The sequence below is a fragment of the Accipiter gentilis genome, chromosome 30 (assembly GCF_929443795.1).
Source record: "Accipiter gentilis chromosome 30, bAccGen1.1, whole genome shotgun sequence".
Lineage (NCBI taxonomy): Eukaryota > Metazoa > Chordata > Aves > Accipitriformes > Accipitridae > Astur > Astur gentilis.
In genome coordinates, this window is record NC_064909.1 from 11,516,576 (window position 1) to 11,536,805 (window position 20,230).

Here is a 20,230-nt window from a genome sequence, read left to right on the forward strand (position 1 = left end):
TGGGGGGGCTGGGGGAGGGGAAGGGTGGTGTAACCCACATCAGTCAAAATCTAGTTTCGCTGAGCTAAGCCGTACGCACAACTGGAAGACTCTGTCGGTTCGCCATCTCCTTATTTTAGCCAAGTGGTGTTGCTGCAGCCGTTCTGAGCTGTAGCGGGATGTGTTGGTCAAGCTATGAGTGCCAGCACCCCAAGGGCTTTTAAAATTTTTTTAAAAGGTTTAGTAGCTGTTTTCATAGTTTAGAGAGGTGTGCGTTCTTAGCCCAATTCCCCAGACACCTACTGAAACATTTCTGCCTAGCAAAATGTTTCCAATGGATGTCGGTGCCTGTCCTGGCTTTACTGCAGAGACGGTGGCGGGGGAAGACAGAAAGACGGAAAGAAAAAAAAACCCAAACCAACTCATTCCTAGACGCATCCCTAGAAGTGGCTTCGTCTCAGTGTCCCCTGTGTTTTCTCTTCTCTGATGCTAAATTTATGGTTGTATGGTGCTTCATGATCCTCTCATGAAAAATGGTACAGAAATATCGATCATGATTTTTTAATTGCATGTGAAAACTTTAACCAATGATTAAAGACAATCACAATGTTGAGGAAGACTAGGAGTACCGCTGTTTACCTTTTTGTCTCCCCTTTGTGTGTGAAAATTTGTAACGCTACTTTTTTCACTGTTAAGTTATGGTGCAGTATTACGTTTTTCTTTGAAGAGGTGCTTTGCAATAGTTCAAAATCAGAACGCTTTTAAAAAAGGGGGGAAAACCAGTTCTGTGCATGCATACGTGTGTGCGTATGTACGTGTGCCTGTGTACACAGCAGTGTCAACGCTAAAAACGGATTTTGACCTCCTCTGAAGAGTCCACGCAGGCTTCGACTTCCTACTGTTCTGCTGCTCCTTTTACTCCAAAACCCCCTCCCTGTTTTCTAGGATAGTTAAAATACAGAAGGTACTGGTAGCAGGGAAGAGGTGCCCCCCATTTCAAGGCATATTGCTCCTGAAAGACTGCGAAGCACAAAAAGCCGCTGGCGCTGCCCCGGTACCTTGGCTGAAACAATTCCCGTCCCTGAGCACCAGCGTTCTGTTCAGTAGCCTTTGTGCCATCAGCCAGAACCTCCAGAGAACGGCCAGCAGCGAAGGTGAGAAATACGTTGGCAAACACAACGACAAAATACTATCAAGATAGGCTAAAAAGCAAGAAAAGCACACATTAGCACTTCTGCGATGGTTCCAGAAGGGTCCACAGGAAAGAGGGGCTGACCCCGAGCAACGGGGGCTGCAGCCTTTCAGAGGTAAAAGGCTGAGAAGCCATTTACTGCCAGTTTGCAGCCCGGCTGTTTAACCCCCCCAGATCTTGACAAATTATCAGTGGTCTTCATTAACACCGATCTATATTATTGCTCCGGTGGCTATTTACTTCCATTCAGAAAAGCTGGATCAAATAATACAGATTTTTTTTTTTTTTTTTTTTTTTTTTTTTTTTTTTTTTTTACCCAGAACACATAAAAGGAGTCTCCTGCAGTAGGAAATGAATGATAGACTCGGTTGTTGATGGAGAAAGCAAATAAGTACTTCTAGATGATATTAATGTGATCTTAAAATAGTGGGAAAGTTTTCTTTTATGACATTGACGGAGAGGCAATGATTTTGAGTAATGCAGGTTGATGTGAAGATGCTTTAAGATTAAATAAGTGCTATATAAAGGCCCTGCCAGCCTGAATTCTAATGTGCCATGAGACATTTTGCATATTTAAGAGTATGCAAAATGTCTTGTACCACACTGGAATTCATTCTGACAAGGCTTTATATAGCATTTATTTACACTCATATTGTACTTTAAGGGAGAAGTGATAACGCTGGCTCCTCTTTGAATGGAAGTAACAAAAGGTAATGCTAATTGCTCTGTTTCCTTCTCTGAAAAAGAAAATAAAACCAAAAAAACCCCACAACACAAAAAATAAAATAAAAGCAATCAAAAGTGGAAGCTTGTTTAATATTGCTCTACCATCATCCTGAAAGGCATAATAATTTGAGTTACACATCTGAACTGATTGGAGTTACAGAATCATATCTCCTTTTTGCATTTAACAATATATACAATATAAAATAAATACATTTACACAAATGGACATTGGTTGGAGCACACGGTATGATACACATCACAAAAATATACAGTTGATTGCTATACAGATGTGAAGCCCATCTACAGCTATAGACATGTTTGTTTTTATTTGTTGTTCTGTTTTGTTTTTTAACTACTGGCTATTATGCAACTCCTGGATTATTATAAGCAGTTTAATTTTTTTTGTCCTTTTGCGATCTTTGCACGATAAGACTGCCATAAAATGTTTTCCTAGGCAGGTAAACAGAGACGCTTAAATAATTAAAATACAATCACCAACACCCATTTTCTCTTCTATAAGAAAAATAGCAGTTTTAATTTTTTATATCTTTTTATGTTATCATTTAAATGCAAAATAGTGGAATAAATACAACAATCTGATCTGATTGAAACAAATGTGTAACTTCTGGGAGTTACACAATCATATTGCTTTAAATAAGAAAAAATTAAAAAATGAAGCAAAAATAGAAATTAAATCGTTATGGCTAAAACATACAGCCTTTGAAATTTTCCCAACACTTCACATTAAGTAAGTGGTCTTGAAAGAACTCTTCTCCAGCAAGGTTTAAGATGAACAACATTATAAAGCCCGTGCAGTTCTTTTAGCTATGTTTCAGGTAATGCTTTTACAGTCTTGAGATACTTGTTCTTTTGCAGCTCCAAAAAATTACAGAAAATGAAAACTAAAGTTTGCACCGTGTGCCTTTAACACATCTCCATTTTTTGTGTGTTTTTGTATACTTCTAGTCGATTGGCTTTTGACCCTGAAGCCCAAGTTCTTTAATGTGATACAGCAAAAACAATATTTATATTATATATTTATATATATATAGTGTACTTGAACAGTAGCAACTTAAACCCTGCACAAACTTTCTGGAAAATAAACTTTTTTTTGCACTCTTACATATATAAATAATCTTATAGAATCAGCACCTTTTTCCCAGGAGTTGTATTTTTTTTTTTTTGACATTTTTCAAAAGGGATGTGCCAATTTCTGAACTCCTATCACAGCTATAAATTTCAAGTTATTGACCATCTGAATGAATTGCTAATGATGATTTACCTAGAATCACACTACAGTCACTTCTCTACTGAGAAAACACAATCTACAATATAGTCCCATATAGCTAATGATAGATACACAGTTTTTTTTTTTCCTAGCACGAGGCCGATGGAGCATCAGCCCATTGTTATTTTGTTTAAAGCACACAACGTAGCAATAGTTTTGGAAACTTGTCCGCACCAAAAAAGTTTTGCAACAACACAGAGCGAGTTAATAACAACATCTGAGAGATGATTGAATAAAAGCTATATTTACAGCGTTTAAAAATTAGACTTATCTATAATCTTGAAATATTCAAAGTTTTATTTCTAAGCTATACATTGGTATTCTATAATAAACTGTTACAGAAATTATCCCTTGTTTTGAAAATATTATGATTTCAGTGTGTATCTGTTCATAACGAGTATTTGTTTGGAGTTTTGATCTCTTAATTATTACTAGGAAGAACCTTATTACCAGTAAGGAATAGAATATACTACTGTAATCTCCTGAGGAATTGTACATCCAATATTGTCTCTAATTCTACCCTGTGTCTATAAGCACACACCACAAGAATCCAAACACCACAAGAAGAACAAGACAACAGTCTTTGAATGCAACATAAAAATTCAGAAAAGCACAGCAAACATGAAACATTGAAAAGCTGAACTACATTTCTTTTGTTTGTTAGGATTACAATTTTAATTACATCTGTGTACATAGAATAAAGATGTTCACATAGTACAGGGAGCAGCTACTAACACTGGTACATTGGTATAGCATTTGATGGAGGTTATTGTTTATTGGTTATTTAGCGACTGTAGTTTTCTGGGGGCATCTAATCGGTTTATACATTAGATTACACCTCGTAACAGTCTTGAAACTGACTGACTTTCATGCTGTGACAATACTGGTTGAAAAGCACATATACTGGTTTAGCTACTTGTTAAAGATTGCCATTTACAAAATAAAATCTAAATCAATAAATAAGGTATAGAAGTGTTAAATTCTTCAATTTGGTCAGAAGTCTACTACTCTGATTTCTTAATTTTGCAAACGTCGGCATTTGCCTTATTGCCTCTAAGCTACTATTGGTTCATAGGGTTTTTCTGCGTGTGAGGTTATAATTTTGCAAACAGGCAGTATCTCATTCATTTGCAACTGAAGCAGTTAGAAATCATGTAGCAACTATACCTTTGTACAGTCGCTGTCTCCTAACACCGTTACAGATTGGTATTTGACATGGAGTATTTATATGTTAGACTACTCGGATATACTGTAGGTGTAATCTAATCCTTTGAGTCAGTGAACATTTAGTTATAAACTGGAGCTCATGTTAAGAAACTGGATGTTTTGGACCAGACTGGCACACAACATAAATTGCATCCGTGATAATATGCACCTTCCCTTCGACTATTGCTTTAGTAAGGTAAATTCCCACATTAATAAATGGCTGAAAACTGGTAAAGCTGGTACAAAAAAATCTCCGTTAGTAAGAAGAAACAAAACATTTAAAAAAATCTTCCTTCAGGATTCATTTGTCCTTCATTATTGTTCATCATTGTTCAAGCCAGCACAAAAATGCAGTATTTCTTTCTCTTTAGTATTGCATGAATGAATAAAGCTTAAACTATTCCCTGAAAAAGTTACATTGTAGCTAACCTAAGAAATATCTGGAAGACTTGAAAAAACAATTAAGGAATCAAATGGCTGTAACTGATCTAGATGGAAAATGCAATGATAAGAAGCAGCCGATGCATCGTCGCTTAGTCGTCTAATTAGAGACTGCTCCTATGAAATCTAATACTGCATTCAGTCAGTTCATCGTGTTGTACTGTACTGCTAGGTACGGTGGTTCTCTCTTTGATTCCTTTGTCATTGGGGACATTATGGTTCATAATAAGTTCACTGGCATCCATATTATGGATTTCCATCCTTTGGCAGGCCTGGCTTCCATCTCTCTTCAATTAGAGACCTCTTTTAAAAAGTTCAGCAGCAAAGAAAAAAGAGAAAAGGAAAAAGGAAAGGAAAGAACAGAAAGGAAAAGAGAGAAAAGGAAAAGGAAAAGAAAAACTGCATCAGAAAGACACAGAAGAAAAAGTTGAAAGCTGCTTCACAGTCTTGCTGCTAAATATCAGTGCAGTCATTTTTTCCTTAATTAAACACTAAGTTTCTTTGCCATTATTATCGTGTTTATTTTCCCTTTTTTTTTTTTTTTTTTTTTTTTTTTTTTAAAACGTGCATGATGGGGAAGCCCATGATGCTTTAGTCAGACCTTGGCCTCCAGCATTTCCAAAAAAAGTTTGTGCATGGGGACTTTGCCTTCCAGTTTGATGTTGTAGAAATGCTGCACAGCCTTGGTGGAGGTTTGCCTCAGAAGCGGGAGAGTCATCAACATCTTGCCTGCACGACGTGGGTCTTCCATGTGCTGCCCAGCCTCGTAATCCTGCAGAGCCTCATGTAAGACATCCTGAAGTTTCTGCACTGCCTCAACATCCTCTATGTGCATTGAGTCTGCAAAACAAAGGAGCAACAGGAGGTTTCAGTTTGGCGTGCCAAAAGTCAGACACCGCTACGGCTGCACACCACTTTCACTGGTTCTGTCCATCCTCTTTCACAAAGAAGGAAGATAATTACCCGCTAATTTCTATATTGACCTTCAGGGAAATATCTGGAACCACTGTGGAACTACAAATGTAAATTAACTCTTGTGTAAGTAATCCCTTCTCCTCATCCTCCTCAAACAAGTAAAACGGTCACCCTCGCTGCTCCATAAACCATCTCTTACAGTCACTGCTTTGAAGAAATGATAGTGCCAAAGGGCTATATGAATTGAGGTCTGCGTTTTATCAGGGAAGCAAGAATGACTGCCCTGCTACTGAAAAGCTCGGTAAAATTCTGTGTCAGGCTCCAAGGCTGTGGAGTTGGAAGCCATGGTCGTTACCCACTGCTCAGAGACGCTAATCGCAGGATTAGAACCACTGCACTGACACGAGGGAAAAGCGGGTTTGATGTGATTTCCTGATCGGTTTAGCAAATTTTTTCTCCCTCAGGCACATTCAGACAGACAGGCAACACTTAGCATGTTCCCGAACAGCTTTTGTTCTGTGAAGCTAAGATCTCCTACAAGGTGTAATCCCTCTCTCGCAACCACTCAGAGGGTGGTTTATCTTGTTATTGTTGGGGTTCTGCATTTTTTTCTAAATCACTCAAAGCAAGCACCTCACCCTGTACCTTTCCAGGTGAGATGTTTTGGTGGTGCAAGTACTGAGTGACAAGCCTAGATAGACACAATGCACACCAGGAACCAAACTAAACTGCTACATGACCCAGAAAGATTAAAGTAATGGAAGTGTGAAATAAAAAGAAAAGACCCAACTGAAATAACTGTAAAACCCTCAACAGCATAGATACAGAAAGGGAAGATGTCCCTGAGAACACGCAGTTACTGGACCACACTGAGATGACTTCAGACGAGCAGCCCTAATTCTCTGACTTTTATGTAGTCATAAATGCCCCCCCCCCGATATGGTCCAAAGTGAGGTGAAGGCAAGTAAGGAAGAGCAGTCATAGGTGAAAGGCCACCAAACAGCCCCTATCAGCTACCAGAATTTGGCGGGTCAACAGACTTACAGAGCCAATAAAACACCATATGAAAATATAACTGCTGCAAGGGGTACCAGTCCTGGGTACAGGCTACACTGTGCAAGCTTAGCTCAGGGTGAAACTGGCACATGGCATTTTAAAGGTATATCCTTGAAAACTCTAGTTAGTACAACGCTGCTTTGCATCTTAATTTTTGCTTTTGGAATAAAGCTCCTGTTCCCAGACAGAGTAATGACTGAGGAGTTGGATGATAAAGAACCCACTGCTATCATCGTTTCCAAGCCCTGTATTAAGCAGTCTGATGCCCTGCATCAGTATTTTGATGGAGCCTCATGTTTTACCCTGTTGATGATAACAACATCAAATTTTGCACGTGCTCCAAATATCTGAATTACATTCAGTGAATTAAGATGCATCTAAGATTCATTTCCTAAAAGCTGGCATGCAACTAGTTCCTCAGATAATTAGGCCAGATAGTAAATACCTCTCTCTTTTCAAACGCAAACATGTAAACTAAAACACAAACCAGTAAGTAACAGGTTAACAAAAATGTTCCAGCTTCTATTGTCAAAACAAATGTGCAAATTGAAAAGAAAAAAAATAAAAGTTACAGCTCCAGCTCTAAAACAGACACTTAATTATATACAAGTTTGGATCATTTAGCACGTTCTATTGATTCTGATGACAGTTTATCTGTTAATTACACATAATGGAGTCCTATGGGAATTTTACATGTTTAATAATTCTGAGTCTTAGCGAATACATGCTCTAAGAAGCATGCAGTTAAGACACACACTGCAGGGATGTGATACTGCGCATCAAGGTGCACTGTGCTGAAAGCAGAGAAACACAAAAGTATCTCAGGGAAAAAGAAGGCTACTATGTTTTAAAAAAGATTACAGGGAAAAATTACCTCTAGCAAAATTCAGTTCTAATTAATGTGAGACCATTCCCCAAATCCATACATTTTTGATAGTTTTCTAATACGGCAATTCTATTAAATAATTCTGTGTCAATAAAGGAAAATCCCTGAATTCCGTGTCCTGCAAACAGATGTAATCGCTACACACATGCTAACACACACACACAAACATGACTGATGTCTTAAGCATAGTGTCCAGCCACTGGGCTTAATCTGGAATGCAAACTCCAAACAAATTGTCATCTTTACTCCCTGACTCATTACCAAGTCCTTGGACATTCGTCATTCTGCTATAGAACACACGATGTGCTACTCCAAATAGTTTTTCCATAAACCGTGCACAGTTTGTGCAGAAATTACACATCTCTTCCTCCTCCCCCCAGACCCACAGTGCCAGGGCCAGATTTGCTGGGGAACCAAATAGGAGCATTTTATCAGCAACAAATGCTCGGCGAGTCAAAGACTGACTGTTCTTGTGATTTTTTTTTTTTACACCATACTGCATAAAGAGCCGGGTCTTGCCGGAGGACCTGACTATAAATGTTTAGTTTTTAAACCTGTACAAAACAGGCCTGATTCTTCCCAGAATCAGAATTTGTAACTGCAACCATGTTTGAGTTTGAAAATAGACTGGTGGAGTCTAGACTAATATATTTTTCGCAGAGAGATGAAACTTCCTGAGATCTTTAGCTTGGCAGTTTGGATAGCAATTTGGCCTGCAGTGTTAGGAATACCTATGCTCTACATATTTCTTACACAGAAACTGAGTGAGGAGGGAAAAGAGGAAGAGAACACCCCTAGAAAATGCAAGAACTGAAGGTGAATCAAAAAATGCCCTCTGATACAGCTATTACACTCCATGCTCTCAAACTCTTCCATGTGTGGACAACATCTTAAACCAAGGGATCTTACCCTCCCCTTGCGGGGGTGACTGCATACCATCCCTCTGGTAAACAGAGCAATTGCTTACATGCAAAAGTAATAGTAGTAAAGCCTTTACTGTATTTGTTGCTGTCTTTGAAATCAATTTAACAGCTGGGAAGAATGCGACCAGCCAGCTCTCCGCTGGCCCAATGCGAGCACTCCGCTGCCAAACAGCGGTTCACGGAGCAGTTTAGGAAGCTGTGCCTTGGGAAACGGATTTTGTCACAGGAAACGGGGTAAGAAGAGCGAGCAGAGAGGGGCACTTCCAAACAGTGATTAAGACTTCAAACTGTTCTTTAAAAATGGTGATTTAGCTTGGAAGATTTAAAAATTATTTAATCAAGTTACCATGATAATTTAACTTCCCATTTACAGAAAAGATTCAAACTAATTTCAGCTTTACCCATTCTAGGGTCTGCTAATGTTTAAATGCAAACTCACTAAATCTGTGCTATTTAATTAGACCATGATTCAGCTCACAGATTGCTCAGGAAAATATTAATCTCTACAAAGATTCTTCTTCAAGTTTTAGCCTTGCAGTCTGGAACTTCCACTTTATTCCCGATATTAAACGAATGTAGATCTTAATCCCTCAGGCATAAGCCTTTGAAAATAAGGAAAATGGTTTAAAACGCTGAACTAGCCAAGGGGAAAAGAGGAGGAAAAATAAAAGAAAAGAGAAATCTTTTCAGTAACTACAGACTGGCAGATGTAGAATTGAATTCAGAGCAGGTTAACTTATTGCTGATAAACCCAATCCTCACTAGTAAGAAAGGGCAATGTCAACAAGAACCACTATAATTTAAGGAAATGCAGAGTCTGTGTGACAATCCAGAAATAAAGAAGTAATTCCACAGACAATATGAAACTGAACTATAAGTTACATACAAAGATTTTGAATGTTCTTCTTACACCAAGAAAAACCCTTTTCTTTTGTTTTGGGATTTTTGGTTGGTGGGGTTTTTTGGGTGGGTTTGTTTTTTTTGTTTTTTTTTTGTTTTTTTTCAGTGGCTTTGTAGACAGTCTGAATTATTTACAATTACATCCTACACAGGTAATATCCAGAGGAAACCTATACTCAGATGTAATACACTTAAAAATCAGTGCCTATATAAGCAATGAAATTAAACAAGGCAATTTGAAAGTGTTGTCATTTGAAAGCAAGCAGGAGTTGACAGTAAATGCCCTGCAAAAAAAAGGATCCCAAGCTGGTGAAACTGAAGAGCTCAACAGACAAACACAAGACTTGTTGATACAACGTGCTGCTGAGAACACTGGATTTCAGTCTAGCAGGGGGGAAAGTTGTTACTGATTGTGCTCCGATAAGAGTGAGATCAACAAATGAGGACATTGACTCATTGAGCTGTGCTTGGAGAATCTCATCCTATCCTTGCAAATGCCTTCTTTCACCATCACGGGATGGGAAAATAGAATTGTACCTCTTCTGATCAGCCAATCGATTGTATAGTTGTGCAGAAATGGGAGAAAACTAGAGTTCTCATGCAAGAAAAACACCACAAGGTCCAGACAGAAATTTAGATTACAATTTACCTCGTTTACAATTCAAGCTTCATCTCAAATGCAGCAAACCAACATCCAGCCACCCAGGAATCGTTTAGAACACACCACAAAGGGTGACAACTAGCTAAGGATTGGAAAGCACCTGAACTGAGGGCAAGGAAACCTCTCAAAATACTGCTCTGAGGAAAGTTAAAAGCTGGTATGTATGTATTTTGTATATAACATCACTAAGAAGCAGTAGAAACCCAGAGTCTCAAATATAGTATTTCTTCATTTCAGAAAAATCAGGCAGCATAAAGGAGGAAATTATTATAGTGAATCAAGCAGCAGGGAGTATGCAGCAGTGAATGCACACATTAAGATGCTGAGAAAGCACATCAGAGAGGCAAATATCAACAAGTACTTGAAAGAGCAATCGTTGTGACATTTGTGATTCTGTACAGCTGAGCAGTTCACAAACCCAAATTGGATAAATCAGGTTAGAAAGTTGTAGGATGCTGGAAGAATTGTATGGGATGAAGAGTAAGAACAGGAGGCAAAATGTTTTTTTGCTTTACGTTAAGTACAACAAAATGCTTATCTGGATTATGTCTCAAGTGAGAGGAATTTATTATCTAGATTGTATTGCCAATCCAAAAACCCCACAAAAACCACCTCAGCATTTACTGACGGGTCAACTTTTCTCAGAATTACAGAACCCCTTCGTCTCCTGCCCGAAATGTATGCCAGATTTACACAGGGCAACTTACATTTTCGCAAAGTGCTTGCCCACATTGTGTTTCTGTGTCATTTTTATGAGAAACACAACACAGTGACATTTTAAAAAGCATACTGCTTAAGATAGAAGCAACCCATGGAAATTGTCGATAGCAAATCAAACTAGGTTCTTGGTTCCTTCACCCAGCAAGAATTCCCATCCTTTTCCAGTCTAGAATTGAAATTGCCCCAAATACTTAGTTTGGTCCTTCCTGTGTAGGGTCAACAAATATACTTAATTTTGACCACCTATTTGCCTGTCTTTCCTGAACAGAACTATTTGCTGGGGTCTGCATGGTTAGTCTAAGAGACAAGCACATAGAAAACCAGAATTATTTTCCCTTGCAAAAGATGATGGCAAAAACGGTCTGACATCTGGATTATTCTATTGGAAACAGACAGTGAATTGAAATATATGTTGGAAATTGAAGAGGAGTAAATTAAGAATTCCTTGTCCATAGGAATTATAGGCAGTGGAAACCAAAAAAGTAAAACAAAGGCTTACATGATTGATTTTAGGGAACAAAGCCTTAGTCTGGATTGCACTGGTTTGGCCTACTTTTAAGAAGAGACATGAAAACTGACGCCTCAAAGCAGTTTTTAAAAGACAGTAGGAAACGAAGCTGTGGTAAGAAAAGAAATTACTCCACAGAACACACCTATTTATTTCAGGGACAAATTGGATTAGCAGTGCACTAAAACCACAGGCATAAGGTAAGTTAAAACACAGTAAACTACCTTTTTTTATATTCCTGAAATGGCTTACTTTCCACTAGGGTAGGTAGTGAGGGCAATAAATAAAGGAATATTTCTGCAATGCAGAACAAATTGTATACTATGAACCGGTTCGAGCACCTACTCAACAAGGCTACTAAAACTCTGGAAAGGGGGTAAGATACCAACTAAAAGAAAATGTTGAATTAATGCTTCCGAATCCTTTTTATCCACTACAAGATATAAGTAATTGCCATAATTATCATTGAGAGCCCCTAGTTTAGTGCTGTGGAAAAGCAGGATGAGTAACAGTGAAGACTAGCAATTGCATTGGTGACACAGCAGTTCAGATCATTGCTTTCCTACTCAGAAAATCCCCGACAGCACAGAGCTGGCCCTTGGCAGACGCCGCACAGCGCTCCCCTTACAGTCCTGCCCCAGCAGTAAGGAACCTGCGGCTCTGTCCTCCCACTGGCCGCTGGGCTGGCTTAGCTTCTTGCCCTTTGCGAGTCTCAGGCTGCCAACACGTAAATAATACCCACCTATTTCATCTAATTTACATGTTAGCAGCCTGAGACTCACTAATATCTCAAAGTTATTCAGTTACTAGACCAGAAAAAAGAAAAAAATAAAAATTAAACCATTAATTAACTCTGCCACCATTTGCTTAATGCTATTGTTAAGCAAATGGTAGCAGTTATTTATTTTCTCTAAGAATTGTGGGTGCCATCTATTTGATTACATGAAAATGGAATATGAGGAGGAAACTGTGTTCAAGCAACACGAAAACTTTGACTACGGCAGCAACATCCTGTTCTAAAAATTTGTTTCTATGCTGTACCACTCTCTACACACAATTACATGAGAGAGTTAACAGACCTTGATATTTATATTTGGCAAAAACCCCACTGGTAACACACCAGTAACACACAGGTATGTGTGTATATGTATTATATATGCCTATTCACAATAGCTACATTTTGGTAATGAATTCTCACAGGAACAAGATGACTAAATAATATAAAATTAGAAAAACAGGCATTATTAGAAACTAAATATAGTACGTTGTGACATAAGGTAAGCCACTGTCTACACTGGGAATAAAGATGATGTTCTGTGGAATAAGTCATTTATAGGATTCTACCAATTAATTTTTATTATGATAATATTATTTAATGGTGATAGCCTGATTACACTGTTTTGGTGGCTGGAAAGCTAAGTAAGTTGTAAGAACAAACTAATTTTTTTACAAAGATAGATGATCGCGTAACTTCACTGGCATCAATGTTGATCTGTGCTTCATTATGCTAAAATGCACAAGATACTTCTTGGTTCTAATTCCTTCAGTACTGAAAGGGCGCTTTTTTTTAGGAGAGTTAATAAGAGAGACCAGAAATTGTGATGGTGAGCAGAGGACAGCCAGTATTAGCGTTTAAGATTAAATTTTCAACAGTGCATACATACATAGGGTTATACTTTTAAGTGCCCAGCATCCACATTTGGGTCAGATTTTTCAAGATGCCAGCGTTCTATTAGGCATATACACACAGATCAGATTTTCAAATGTGCTAATGTATTTTGACACTCTAGTTCCTTATGTCAGGTCATAGATGGGAACTGAGCTTCTCTTAAAAATCTGGTCTCAGTTGTGAGTCTTAAGCTCTTCTGCAACATTTGGCCTGAAGGCACAATTTAGTCCTTACTGATTAGGCAATTTCAAAAAACTGCTCACCTGCAACTCCCTGTTTAGTATTACCTAATCGATACATGAAAGCATTTTCTAATACAAAAGAGACGAGCGGGTCATCTTTTCTGTGTGGGAGTGTTCACGTGTGCGGGTGCGCACTCGTGTACACTTCAAACATATTTTGTAAATATTTCACCTTCCCTTACACACGAGGAAGTAATTGGTACATGCATGTTTTGGAAACCATTCAAAGTTGATTTTCTGCGTGGGTAAACAAAGTGCTCATTGGTGCCAGCTTGCTTCATTTGGGCGGTGTGCAATGGAACGCAGGGCAGTTGCATCCTGCAGCTTCGAGGTACCTACTCGCATTTGTGTAGAGAAAGTAGAGAAAGAAGGAAGGGACTTGTGATCCTGACAGGACAACAGCAATGCTGTGGTGCGAAGGACTTGTCTGGAGTTCAAGCATAAAGGCTGCATTAATTACTATCCAATCAATGCAGATGTTTAAAGCTAACCTGATAAAATTCCATATTAAGCACTACATATTAAATGTTACTGTTGAAATCATGCCTGTAGAGACTTTAACACGCGCAGGACTGAAATGTCTATACATTTCAGTATTGTGATCTTACGTATGTATTTAAACTTCTCAGATGCTATATGCACTCCATTTGAAATCAGTGACAATCTACGAGGTTAATACATCTTGCATTTCTGGAAATTTACAGAAGCGGCATGGCATTGGCCAACCCTCCAAAGGAACATCTGATAATGGCTGTCACAGAATCTCCCTGAAAAACGGCTCCTCCTCCCCACCTTTTAGAAACCAAATGGCAGGATTATCTCAGATCAGGTACTGCACAAATAGACTCTGTAGGCCTAAAGAAAAGTTAGCAGTTGAGGTGTTTTCATGCTCACGATACTGAGATTTGTTGGCCAAAACAAAGCTTGTGGTATTTATTCAAACAAAATACAATCAATATGAAGACAATCTACAATTTCTTCCTCCTGCTTCTATATACTAGCAGGGAAAGTACTATGACACTGTATCATAAATCACTAACACAGATACAGAGCTATAAAACCATCTTTGTCTACTGTTTACAGTAGAGTCAACCTGGGAATCTTTCTAGACAGTGTGGATATGGCAAAAAAGTCTGAAATGCCTAGGATTTCCTATTATACTTCATCCATTCGCTCTACAGCTATAGAAAGGCTAATATCTTTTAAACCAGAAAAATAAATAGTGTAAGTTTTGGAAGAAAGCAGATGTAGCAACAAAATATATTAAAATGTGAATTGCTAACTGATTGATTTTATAACGGCATTTTCTTTCTTTTTTCTTGTTTTTGGATATAGCTGCATTTACATTAATCAAGTTCATAGTTATGTGAAAATAAGGCATTTCTGGGTTTGTCTATAAAAAAAGACAAAACCTTTAATTTTACTTTAATTTCAATTTTGCTTTGATTTTAGCAGCATTTGTAAATTAAAACACTAGGGGTCTGATATTTTTTGATAGGCTGTAATTCTGCAGGTGCTATTTTACATCTACAGGTTAGTGTAGCTACAGCTGATAGAAGTTTGGTATCTGCTGCATGTATAACCTGAAGCTGAAATGTTGAATGTCAGCAGTCAAAACATTCTGTTGAAAGGGAAGTTGAATGGCTGGGCTGCTTTTTAATGCCTCCTTGCAATAGTTTCATTTTAAAACAGCAGGTTTATTTCTTTTTAAGATGTGAGAAGGAAACTTTTTCACTTAAATGTGCCCTGAATTTTAGTATGCTGAATTGTATTTATCTCTGATATTTTCCTGGTTGTAATTCCCAGCAAAGTTAATGAAGCTATAGATGATTTTGATAACACTCTACGCACAATATATGACTAAACTTTTTTTTGGCAGTAGTATCTTTCATTACTACTTAAAAACTGCATGCCTTTTGTGTGTGTGTGGGGGGGGGGAAGGTGTGAGTGGTATTTAACACCATATCCCTATATTCTAGCCCCTTATCCTTTTATCAAGTAAACTATACAAATATTTCTAATTCAGTCTTTGAATTACAGAATCAAAATAAATGCAAAAAACCTTCTCAATTTAGACTTGTAATTCCAGGTAACTTGCTTGCTCTGTTCATTAAGCATGACTAATTTGGGGAAAAATCCTTCTTGTAGCTGCAAAGCATCCTCTAGTGTCTATCTATAATCATCAAAAATTATAAACAAATCTTCAATTAAAAAAAAAATTTGATCTTTGAGAGGCATTTCAGCATTTTGTTTATTCTGGAAATAAAGATAATATTCTAAAACTAAGGGCAGAGTTAGTGGGGTGGAGAATATTTTACAAAGAAACTAATAAGCATTTTGGCTTTGCATGTTTTTGAATTATATTTCCAATTAAAAATGCAGAGTGCTAAATCACATTACAAAGACAAATAGGAAAGTACAACTTCATTGTTGAAAACAATTTCCCTCCTATCAATCTGAGGATTCATGCATCAATATTGTAGATGAACTGTTAATTACAAAATCAATTAAAAAATTATTTCTAAAAACAGTCACGCGTCCTGGCTCTCAGGGGGGCAATTTGGGCAGAAGGTCTCATCTCACTAGGACCGCGCCAAATCACAAGTCGTCATCCACAAGTAAGCAAAAGCAATCTGGTTTTTCATTTTTCAGCGCGGCTGAGCCCAGCCTGAGATTGATCGTCACATATGGCCCCAGAAAACAAACTGTCAATACCTTGAATGCTGCAGAATTTGAACAAATAGCCGTCCGCCCATTCAAGCCACTCATTGCATCCCATTTAACAGATTTTATTGACAGTTTCCTTCTTGTAATTAAAGGGAAAACTACTGGCCAGCAACCAAGATAAAGTTCAAAGATAGGGTCAAAACAAAAGCAGATGGAGGGGCACGGTGTGACTGTCAATGGAACATAGCATCAGAGCATGTTATTGACACACAGGTATCTAATGATCGGCACGTCATTAAAGAGGGATCTATCGTGAACTTTATGCAAATGCTAAAAGGGACTTAAGACCACAATAAAGCATTAAGGAGACACAAAAGGAAAAACAACAAAGCACAAACGATTTTTACTTATCTGACAGTATTCACTGCTTCAGCACTTTTAAATTCAAATGCAGGAAAAAAATTCTTTCTGAAATTTTTAACCCTTGCTGCACAGGTAATAATTTTTGCAGAAGCATTCTCATAAATGCAGAGGATCCATAACGTAAGGTGTGGTCCTTGTGAGATTAAATAAGAATTTCCTCCTTCCTCCCCTATGCTGAATTCACCCTATCAAATAAATCAGTAGCTGCCTTTAAAGAGAATGTATATAGCATATCCTCATGCATCCTTTCTGTTCATTTTAATTGCAATGATTACACCTGTCTGGATTACGGAATGGATTTAGGAGAACAACATCTATATTCATTTGAAGGCATCTTTGCCTGTAAAATACTCTCCAAATCATACAGTGCAGTATTCTCCACTCCCTTAGGAATATATTCCACAATTACTTAGAACCAGAAAGTTCTTTTTAGTTTGAACTGCTTTGTTTGTTGTTTTTTAGACTAAAGTCTGATCAGCAATTTCTTATTCTAAACCCATGTTTAAAACAAGCATGCAGAAAGTATTATGGAGGAAAAAAAAAAAAAAGAAAGCGACATATTAAAAATGTAGCAACCGTCATGCCACTCTGCCAACCTGAATTAGCAAGTGCTATAGCTTTGAGGGTGACAAACTCTTCTTTCTCCAGCTTCATGCTCTTGTACTTCTTTACCAGCTGCAGTATGGCATTGTTAAGGTCAAGAAGGCCTGCCAATTTGGATTGGTCTTCATCCATAATATAATCTTCAGCATATACGAGCTCATCCTCAAAAGAAAGTGACCGGTATACAACACCGAGAATCAAAATTTCCATCCAAGCACTCTGCAGAAGGCTCATCTGGTCAGCTAGAGACAAAGTAGAGAATCCTGAATAGGAAAAAAATACAGGAAAAATATTAAGCATGTTTGGATTTGTCAAAAATCTGCTCCTCTTTTTGATTTATTTTTATATACAGTGTGATAAAACATGTACGTCCTCTATTATTCTGCCTTCTGCTTTAGTGCCCCTCCTCCCCATCCTACTACAGTAAAGTGTATCAATATAAAATCAAAGGTTTTCTAGTCAATGTATGAAGTTATAAACAATCTGGAATTTGCAGGCTCTTTCTGTAAGAATCATATTAATTTGGGGAGTATTGCAGTGATAGTCTGTGATTTGTATGACGCTGCCTTTGTTCTGAAATACTGATGCTTAGTTCTAAAACCTGATGCTGCGAAACAGGGATCCGATGACTCTGCTCATCGTTACTATAAACCAAGAAGGATAATTTAGGAGACAAAAAAAACCCCCTTTTTTAAAAAGTGAAGATTTGATGTTTTAATAGAATTAAGGTTATTATCACAAAGAGGGAAATTCTCTTTGAACTTTAACCTCAGGGGAAAGAGAAGTAACACCTACCCTCCTCAGAAAAGATAGTCATTACTTCCGTAACGGCTCCCGCCTCTATTACACTTGTTGAAATAACAGGGTGGCATATTGAAGTGCCAACTGAATAGCAGTCACACCATCCTTTTTCTGAGGGCAACCAAAACTTTAATAAATGCCTCTTAATGATTTTAACTTTTGCTTTTTTTTCTCCCCCCCCCCGCTGCCTTTCCTAATAGGATCACTAAGGGCAAACATCTTTACTGCCTTACCTATTCAGACTCTTGTTTACAGTACCTGTCAATTTATTATATCAAACTGCTAATATCCCAGTCACATTAGGAGCTACAAAACAATATGGGAGAGGAAGTGATTTTCCTGGCCTGTTGGTGAAATGCAGTAGTTTGCCAGTTGGCACCATCAACCGCAAGTACTTAATAAAATCATCAAAGGGGATTAGTCAAGCTTTTCTTAAAGGGTCTTAAGACATGTCTGAGGCTTTCATTTAGTTGTTTATGAAGCTGCTTACATGTCCTTTGACAGGGTTCCTGCTGTAAGAACATTCTTTTTGGCGTTCAATTACACTTAAATGCATTTTTCTGTTTTGAAAGTCAAGAGTTACAGTCAAGCAGGAATATATCATAAACTGGCAAATCTGCAAGGTATCTACTCCAAACAAGATTTTCTCTCTAAGCACTATGCAGCAAAACTAATACAATAAAAAAGAAAACCCCACATCCAAACCACCAGGCATCCATAAAAAATGAAACATAAAACTGGCTGCATGCTCGCTCTCTCTCATTTTTCTCCCCCCTCCTCCTTATTTGTTTTCATTTTCTCTTACTGTCTTTTGAGTCTTGTGATAGAACTGTGGCTCTCTGCCTTCAAAAAAACCCAACGAAAACTGAGCCAACAACAACAGGAAACCCTTGAAGAGGTGACAAAGGAAAATAACACATCTACGATTAAAATAAGTAAGAGGGAAATGGAGAAGAAATAATCATTTTAAAGGTTATAGGGAGGAATTCATGATTTCAATTAGCTTCAACATTTCTGTTCCTTCCCGTCTTTCAAGAACCAGTTTTTCTGCAGTAGCAGATGGACAGAGAACGTAGCCTGCAGCACCGTCCTGTGACAGCCCCATTCTCCCTCCCAGACACTGCTGTTAGTAAATAGATTTACACATTCTCCAATCTCCACACATCTTTCTGCCGAATAATTAAAAGCAGGATGATTAGTTTATTGAGTGGAAGGAGGAACTTTTTTATTGAGGTCCATCCACGATTTTATCAGGGCCAGCACTTTTACGGTTGTCATGAGGGTGCAGGCATCCAATTTTTCTTATCTGCCTGATTAATACAAACGCTGTTTCAGGACGCATTAATTAACAGATACAAATCTACGTTCTCATGGAAGGATCAATACAGAGAAGAAAAGAGGCATCAATGTGAATTTAGTGCTGATGATGGAGAAGGCACTCTATTGACATTTACGTGCATAGAAACTTTAAAGTTGCAGTGGAGCCCTTTTGTCCCTGTGATTTACAAATTAACAATTTTTCAGGTATAACAATGTTTCACACACTTTGAGGAGTTTAATTAAGCAAAAAGCAATAAAATCAGTTTTGATTAAAAAAAGTTTAACCTGCAATTTCTGTCTATTTTTTTTCTTCTGAAAACTCCCAACTTCCTTCTTTTATTTACTTATCTATTTTAGCACAGGGGTTTTTTTCTGTTTTTTTAAAAACAAATAATGCTATGTTTCAATAACATTTATTGTGTGCCACAGTCAAAGGAAATTACATGTGCCCTGTGAGAGGGAAAAATGGGATATAATTTATTGTACCACACTCCTGAAAAATCTGCATTCTGATGCCATAGATATACTAATTGTTTTTATATGACACATGAAAAAATCAAGAAATTTTTTACATTCTAGAAAAACTAGCAAATATAAACCTCACTGTTCTGCTCTCCAATAATAAATCAAATAAACACGATTATTTTCTTCCTGATCGAAGTAACTTTCCCTTGAAAGCCTGCTCAGTGAAAGCATGTTTTAACTTTTAAAGGCATCCCTCATGGGAATGTAAAGCTGCATCAAGTTGTAATTAATCTGTTTTTGTTTTGTTTTGATTTTTCAGAAAATGTGAAAGCATCCGGCATGTCTCTTGTATAACACCAATGCCCTTTTAAAAGATGTTCAGCAAGTCACAGTTGAAAGAATAGATTACACGGGCATATGTATTTATGTACAGAGATTTATTTTTAAGTGTTTGGAAGAGGTTATACTTATTTCATGCCAAACTGTGCTCTGATTCTGTGAGCTTTTGTTATATGAATCTCCTAGATGAACCACATTGTGTGACAAGTGGACATTTTCTATTTTAAAATGTAACTATTTTTAAAAAACTCTCTAGATTAGACAAAATACACTTCCAGGTTTCTCGGGCAGTGTTAGCCT

The 20,230-nt window shown here is 37.6% G+C and overlaps 1 protein-coding gene across 15 annotated transcripts in view; it reads right to left on the reverse strand.

The window, feature by feature from the left end:
• Positions 1-1,968: 1,968 nt before the first annotated feature.
• The window catches only part of ESRRG (estrogen related receptor gamma), a 409,846-nt gene continuing 391,584 nt past the window's right edge, over positions 1,969-20,230 (reverse strand). For all 15 annotated transcript variants that reach the window (XM_049833518.1, XM_049833524.1, XM_049833530.1 and 12 more), the window contains 2 exons: positions 16,999-17,268; positions 1,969-5,672 (listed from right to left, as the gene is read on the reverse strand). In XM_049833518.1, the coding sequence (XP_049689475.1) occupies positions 5,428-5,672; positions 16,999-17,268 (515 nt within the window). In that variant the 3' untranslated portion in view covers positions 1,969-5,427. The remainder of the gene's footprint in view (positions 5,673-16,998; positions 17,269-20,230) is intronic.